Source organism: Oncorhynchus tshawytscha, linkage group LG12, assembly GCF_018296145.1.
Source record: "Oncorhynchus tshawytscha isolate Ot180627B linkage group LG12, Otsh_v2.0, whole genome shotgun sequence".
NCBI lineage: Eukaryota > Metazoa > Chordata > Actinopteri > Salmoniformes > Salmonidae > Oncorhynchus > Oncorhynchus tshawytscha.
The window spans coordinates 71,943,956-71,952,024 of record NC_056440.1 but is presented as its reverse complement, the minus strand read 5'-3'; the positions used below and the strand labels follow the sequence as shown (position 1 = coordinate 71,952,024).

General features: G+C 40.5%; 1 protein-coding gene across 1 annotated transcript; it reads right to left on the bottom strand.

Annotated features, from left to right (window-relative positions):
- Positions 1-2,940: 2,940 nt before the first annotated feature.
- irx5a (iroquois homeobox 5a) lies at positions 2,941-6,525 on the bottom strand. The gene is made up of 3 exons (XM_024440496.2): positions 5,893-6,525; positions 4,468-4,873; positions 2,941-3,954 (listed from the first exon to the last, which is right to left on the bottom strand). Exons 1-3 carry the CDS (start codon positions 6,133-6,135, stop codon positions 3,248-3,250), a joined length of 1,356 nt encoding a protein of 451 aa, XP_024296264.2. The 5' UTR covers positions 6,136-6,525; the 3' UTR covers positions 2,941-3,247.
- Between the last annotated feature and the right edge of the window lie 1,544 nt (positions 6,526-8,069).

The window sequence follows — 8,069 nt, the reverse complement described above, 5'->3', positions numbered from 1 at the left end:
TATTAGTCTAACAGTTCAATATTGTCCTCCTCCAGACCTCCAGATTTAAACTAATGTAGACGTAAATGCATTGATGAAATGTCAATATTTCCTCTTTCCCGACAAAGCGAAAATATATATCGGTTATTCTTTTCCATCTTCAATTGGGTTCGTTATGCTTTCTTCCTCCTTCACACATGGGAACTGTTTCAACCTCACTTGGCATTCTCACATTGTATCCATGCATCGCTTCCCAACAATGAGCCAGCGAGCCGTTCAACTGGAAGAGAGACGGGAGGGAGAAAGAAGTTGAATAAAGTTGCGCTAGATCATTGCAGAGTTCCCCTGTTCCATGCATTCAGGACTGACAATGGTTTCGGACAGATTCAGTGGTCTCATTCTCGGTAGCACGATCGCATTACAACGCTAAAAAGCAGTGTGAACTTTTTCAAACTAAGATTGTGGAAAGTCTTTTTTATGGATGAAATATATTCGTTTTATTGTCTTTAGCCGCAGTTGCTAATAATAATAATAATAGGCCTAATAATAATAATAATTTATTTCAATAAATATATATAATGATAATAATGTGTATTGTTTTACATACTCAATATGTTGAATGAGTCTCCACAGAGCCCCTGTTTCTCTGTCCCTCTAGACGTGATTTGAATAACAAACTGCGTGGAGGAGAATTACTAAATAGCAGCACATCTCTGGAAAAACAAAACAACAACTCCGTCTCAAAACGATATTTCACAAATGTGGTCAAATCGTTTGGGCTATTTCGACAGTGCAGAAGACAAACATGACAAGCATGTTTTATTACTCCGTGCCCATGGGCTATGCAATGTCCGTCTCAAGATCCAATTTAGCAGTATAAATGATCATTTTCCAAACATTTGCCTCATATTCCTCGAATCATAGAGAGCGGTGTAAAATTGCATAATCAGAATACTCGGGTATTTGTGTCACCGCTTTAAATGTTACACATAAACGATTCTAAACTATTCAATATTTACCTAAGCTGAATATAGATGATTTACGTATCTGAAATTGTATATATTGGCCCTTTGAAAAATACATTCTTACATTTTAAAAGCCTATTTAAAATAAAAACGATGATGTCCTCTTAGGGGACATTGCATCGAACACTTCAATTCCTGGAGGGATCAGCAAAGAAAAACATAATTATGCTATTTAGCCGGATGATGTGTTGCAATCACTGGGCCAGGCAGCACACATACTCTGGGAGATTAAAATAGAAGCCCCAGTCGCTCGCCCGTGTGACTCGGAATAGAGGACATTAGGGCTAAGGGAATTATATAAAGCCCAGGGGAGGCTTCAACTCGAGTGCGGAAAGTAAACTATAGAGATTAATGAAAGGCAGTAAACAAGAGCAAGCTGGCCCACTTCACTAGTTCATTATTACTGTTATTATTATTAGTATTATTACTTGAGATTATTCTAAATTATTAAACGTAGGCCTATTTCAGTCTTTTTCAAATAGAAATAATCAAGACAAAGATTGAGTTGTTTAGAAATAGAAACCGGAATATATATGAAATGTTGGGAGTAATACCATGAAGCCATGAGCTAATGTACTCCCGTGTTGATCAACTGATTATAATGATACTAGAAACACTAAAGGTTCACTACTGATCATAAAACAAAACCAAATTGGCACCTGATAAAACAAATATTACTAATAGTAATAATATAATTATAATTCGATAATAATTAACAGCTTTGTTTTCAAAACATTCCCCAAAATCTGTGCCAAATCAAGACACCATTTGTCTCATCTAACAAATCAACCTTAATCAAAATTTCAAAGATTAGGCCACATTAACATTTTTTTTCTCTCTCAAAAATCCACCACGGTATTGTATTTCCGGAAAGGAAATGGTTTGTCCCATGTTAATACATTGTAATATTCAGGTTTTCCCACTTGGCAGTATTGTTATAGTAAACATGTAATAACTGTGACCATTTCAAGTTGCTCTCTCTCTCTCTCTCTCTCTCTCTCTCTCTCTCTCTCTCTCTCTCTCTCTCTCTCTCTCTGCCTCCCAGTCTTTGGTCCATTTTAACTAGGCCATTCGATCAGGGACGGCTTTCCGTGACGGATTAAGAATGAGACCCCTGAAATTAGGAGCAAGTGTGACACCTACCTGCGGAAGTGGGAAGGAAGAGTTTGAGCCTTGAGGACAGTGAGAGGCTCGGTTATTGACAAAACCGATTAAACCCTGGAAACTATGTGGCCTTTACTGTGTGCATGACATGCTAGTCTTGCTATCCTCCTCTCTAAACCTAACCAAGAGTGTTTCACATCCAACGCGTCATTAAGGAGGCTCCAACATTAATGATATAACTGGCCAGTGTGCTCTGAAGCCATAAATGCATGGTTGCGTCCTTTTAACAGCTTTGCCACGCCTTGGAAATAGTAATGAGCTCTAAATGTGGCATAAAATCGAACTCATTACTGGAGTTCGCCACCTGATTGCTTTGCTTATAACACGTTGCGGTTGGAAAGTAATTGGGTTAAACGACTGGGCCTCCAGTTATGCCGTTGTTATCATATTCACCTTCATAAGTATCCTCCTACTGCACATGTAGAAAGGAATAGGAAACATAGAGCCAGAAATATACATATATTCAGTCAACTCTTGCCAACATCGTTGGCCAAACTCCACCAAAATGTAAATATTTGGGTAGACCTAAATGGCTGTAGGCCTATCTCTTTTTCACTCTAGAATTTGTGAAATTTCGACATGTTGTATATAGTTGAAGTGCTCTTTTGTATCGAAAATGTAATTGATACACCTGTCACGGGGTAAAAGAACACAATCCCATCGATAAATACCTCTTTCATTTTCCATAATGTGTTCCTCTTTCAAGCCCTTCTGACACATTTGATAATAACAGTTGCCTCCCCCTCCCGCTCCCCCCAGAATAATCGCTGCACACGTGTATTTTTTTCTCATAATTTACTTCAAAGATAGTGTATTGTCCATTTTAAATACAAAATGCTACATTAAATATACATATTAGTCTTTAATACAAATAGACTCAGGTGGCTGCAGCGATGAAGACCATTCTTGTTACATCTTTAGGATTAACCATTCAGAAACTAAGATTTGAAGATAAGCATTTACTCAGAAAATAACTGTTCTCAGAATTTTCCTTTATAATTATTATTTTTCTTCTTTTTTGTAATGCAACCACAAATAATAAATAAAAGTCCGATGGATTTTTGAAAGGGATCAAGGTATTAAATGTTTGACATACCTTTCTTTAGTTCATAAGGGGAGTCTTTACAAAGATCTACCTGCGTTTGGCCTCTGCCTTTCTGGCTTTCTCTTACCAAAGCTTCTGCTCTATTTAACACAGTCTGGTTTAATCCATTGAAATGTGCCGTGGAGCCCGTGCCCGAGCCGTGATTACTGTGACTGTGAAGATGTCCAAAGCTGCCATAGTTCGTGTAGCCCGGGTAAAAAGGGGACGTGTAGTAGATAGGCCTGGATAGGACTGTGCTGTTTGGGAGAGGGCACTGTGGGGAGGACCGTGATGGTGACGCTGCATTGGTGGTGATCACTGTGCTGTGACCCATCCCATGGCCCTGCGGCCCGTCGCTGCTGCTCTTACACCTGTCTGAGGACGTTGCGATCTCAGCCAGGGACCAGAGTTTGGGTTTAGGGGCCGATGGGGAGGAGTGAATAACAGACGTCACGTTGCTGTTTACCGTGCCCGGCGCATGGCCCATTTCTGACGGCTTGTCTTGCGCAACGAGCTCGGTTCCTCCCCGAGGCACGGCGGTTGGAGACGAGGTGGTGGGTTTAGCAGACTCGGGCAGTAACTCTGTCCGATCCCCTTGGTCTTTTAATTCCGAGTCGCTCAGAAGGGGATCCGTTTCTTTGCCATGATTCTCCTCTTTAAATCTGTCGCACACTATGTCCCCCGGGTTCAGCAATTTATGATCTGCAGTGAGAGAGAAACAAGAGTTAAGTTACTGTGAAAAAAATGTATAACATTGACATAAGATACAGATAGACTACCAATATGTTATACGCCCCTAATTCATGCAATCATGCGTTCATATTTGTGCATATGCTAATTACCATAATAATCGGCCTAGTTATCATAATAAGCAGGCTAATAAATAATAGGCCTACAAACAACTAGGCATACAGCTACTGAAAACCGTGATATTAATGATTGTGTTTTAATCGTAATAATTATCATTAGGTGATACACAGCCCAGTCCACCAGCTGCAGCCCGCCTTATTATGCAGTTAAAGATAAATCGAATGCTAAACACTTTACGTCACCAGCAATTTTCAGCACATGATAAGTCAAATGAGGGGAGTTCAAGGTGATTATTATTTAAAGCAATTGTCCCATTATAAATAATATACCACCATTAACCAGCAATTCATTTTGCGCCCTGAGTGGAAACGACTGCGATAAAAATTTTATGATTTTTCTACAGACCTGACTCTGTGTCTGTTGAGTCTCCCTTGTCTGTCGGCTTGCTAGGCTCGTCGTCGTCATTCTTTTCCAGATCGATGTTCTCGTCTTCCTCCTCGTCCTCGCTCCGGTTTCGGGGAGTCCAGGTCATCTTGTTCTCCTTCTTTAGCCTCCTCCTGGCGTTGGCGAACCAGGTGGAAACTTGGGTGAGGGTCATTTTGGTGATGATGGCCAGCATGATCTTCTCCCCCTTGGTGGGGTAGGGGTTCTTACGGTGCTCGTTCAACCATGCTTTGAGAGTGGCGGTGGCATCCCGGGTCGCGTTTTTTCGGTATGCCGGGTCACCGTAGGGGTATGAACCCAGGGGAGCAGCGTAGGGGTGATATCCTATAGACCCAGCCATGCCCGTCGTGTGGTCATAGGGAGAACTCTGAAAACAAAGCCGTCGAAAAGAAAATGCTTTTCAGATAATTGTCAGCGACTGATAACAATTAAAACATTACAAAATACGTTTCAAACAATAACAAGGCTCCATAATAAACACATACAAACACAAATACACACACACACCTCTGACGTTTAGGTTGGTTACAATAAATCAAGCATCAAATGCGTCACCAATGCACTTTTGACATTTTACACAGATGGACATAGTCTCAACTTTATTTTTCTTTGTGCGTTTTTGTATTCACGATGCGCCTGTCTTGCTGACTGTAGCCACTACAAAGTAATCTATGCGTAGTGAAAGCAACCTCATTTACAAAGTAGATGAAGCATTAACATCACCGTAACAGGCCTACCATGTCTTCTCTTTTCATAATTTTACCAAGACAGGATTTTGCTATCATTATTTCCCACTATTCTTCAGCTGGCTTACATACCTCGTTTCATTTGCTTATAACTGCGTGCTCAACTCACTTTCAGATTTAGAACATGTTAAATATTAGGATCTGTGTTCCCAAGTTAACGAACATTTGGTCAATGCCCATAAAAACAACCGAGTAGCCCTAAATAAACGAGATTGTAATTTCGCATAGACTAATAAAGACCTTATCCAACAAATAACTATAGCATATAATGTGTTCTACCGAGGTTGGGAGCCTGCTGTTTGTTATTGTATGCAAACTGATTCAACACAACGACCTATTTCATTGCTCATTATTTGCAACAAAAAAAATGCATTTATCCAAAGAACAATAACATGCAAATTAGCCTAATTAGTAATTTTGCATTTTAGTCTTTGCATCAAAATGGATGGGCCTATTTACAACTAACTTACCCAAATGTAAAAGAGTCATCAGCAAAATACAGACGCACGCTAAACCAGAAATACATTTGCCTCATTTGCACCATGCTAAAATTCTACACATAGGCCTACAAACAATACAATATAAGATTTTCCACATTTTTTTCCACTCGGCAATTTCGATTCTATGCTCTCTCACTCACCACGTATGAAGCGAATGTGGCGGCCGCTCCCGCCTCCGCACTGTACGGGAGATGGGAGTTGTACCCGGGCGAAGCGCTGGTGAACGCGGTAGTTCCGGCATAGGGAGCAAAAGCTGAGCCAGATGAGGATCTACCAAGTTCTTCGGTCCTGGGTCCCGATATAACGCTGGTGCTGTACGCCGGGCATGAATACAGCGCCAACGAAGCGGATGGCTGGTACAAATAGCCCTGAGGATACGCCATGGTGAAAGCCCCGAAAGTAAGCCACTTACTTGCGCACTTTTCCTCTTTATTTTCTCATGCACTGTCCGATTTCAGTCATAGGAGTCTCGTATCAACAGACCGCTGTCTGTTCCCCTCTAAATGATTGTGATAAAAAGCAACAATGTAAACAAATACATAGACTTAGATATAGATTTTTAGTCGCTGATAGTCAGCTACAACTGACCGCTGTGTTTGCTTGCTAAGCTCTATTTTTCCTATCTCTCTTTCACTTGCTCACTCTGTCTCATGCCGTGCAGAAGAAGTTTTTTTGCCTTCGGATGGGGGCTTTGCTTGGGAAAATGTCCTGCCAAGATGCTAAGTTGGAAATTGAGGATTCTGACGCCTACTACGTTCTTCACGCTCCTCCTATCGGGGTGTAGTCATCGAAGGAAAAGGCAAGCTTATGCTGGGTTAATACCACAGGCCGGCCTATCTCTCTCTCTCTCTCTCAATGTTTTCTTTTTTCTCCACGCTTTCCCCCCTCCCTCTCTCCCTCTCTTTCTCTCACTAACAATCCCTCTCCCGCTATTTCTCTATTTTTTTTCTCTAACAAGGCTCGGTGCTGTAGGACTCCAGTGCACCAGCCCCTGGATGGCGATATCATGCGAGCCAGTAGATCAACTCCAACTTTCTTCTTATTCTAAATACATGAAGCCGTCACTTTCACACTTGATCAATAACAAATGGGTTGTTGTCTGTCAGAAAGAGCTTTTCAGATACTGAAGGGAAAAAAGCGCTCTATGTTCTGCACGCTGCTCTTTCTTTTTCCATGGTTTATGGTTTATTGTTTCTTTTGAGCGCAAAACGTGTCTTTTTGAATAGATGCCTCGTAACAGCCTAACTGACTGTCCGTGATCCTACGTGCAGTAAGTTCAAATCCGCAACGGGAGCTAAAAAGGGGCGACGGTTTTTGATTTAGATTTATTTTGTGCATATAGACATTCTTATGCCAGACGCATTTTGTGTTGTTAGGGTAAGACATGGCAGGAGCGTGCATAAATGGTGGCGCGAATAATACACAGTAGAATATAAATATAACCTTTATCCCAAACAATTTAGGTTTGGCTGTTTGTGTAAACGTTTTTTTCTTAACCAGCAATTTGTAATATTAGCTGAAATCGAGGAAGCATTCCACTCAACTGTGGGATAAGCAACTCTTAACGTGTGACAGCTGTTAACTGAAGCGGCTGCTAAATAGTTTTCTCCATAGATCCAGGAATAAACCAGTCACATACTCTCTCCCTCTCTCTCACCCCGAAAGTCATAAAAGCCCCAAGCGAGGGCAGATTAGTACCATATGAACTACAGCAAATCCGCTATGACCACTGGATGTAATCTCCTTTGATGCCACCAGATACGTTTCTCTGCAGAAAAGTGGAGCGTCACTATTTATTTAATATATTGCCCATATCGGCCATTATGGATATCCAGATTTTTCATTTCAGCACAATGTCTTTTTACGCACCTGTGCCATATATTAATTACTCCTGAATTATTTATTACATTATCATCAATATAATGACAGGCCAATATTAATAGGCCTAATGATAATACAAATATTTATACTCTGATAATAAATTACCTATTCATAATTAGTTAGGCTATACTATTATAATATGATTGATATTCTAATAATATTGCACGATTTATTTTTAAACTTGCAATAGTTTTATATTTAGAAAATACATTTTAGACTCATATTTTAACCACAATAAAGGTATAATAATGCATATCCGGATTAAATGTTGTTTTAATACAGACATTCACAGGCCTTATAGTCACAGTGCTGATTGTTTCTGGCTTTATAGTTCAAATCCCCGATAAACCGAAAGGGATCGCTGTAGGCGCTGCTAAAAAGTGTGTGCATAGTGTCACGTGTTCCTACGCTTTGAAACCCTCTGGAGAGCAGCAGA

Excerpts from the sequence above, each read along its gene's own strand:
- irx5a (XM_024440496.2), bottom strand. The coding sequence starts at position 6,135 with ATGGCGTATCCTCAGGGCTATTTGTACCAGCCATCCGCTTCGTTGGCG. Across the intron at positions 4,874-5,892 it reads CCACATTCGCTTCATACGTG|AGTTCTCCCTATGACCACAC; the intron begins GTGAGTGAGAGA and ends CTTTGTTTTCAG. Across the intron at positions 3,955-4,467 it reads CTCAACAGACACAGAGTCAG|ATCATAAATTGCTGAACCCG; the intron begins GTCTGTAGAAAA and ends CTCTCACTGCAG.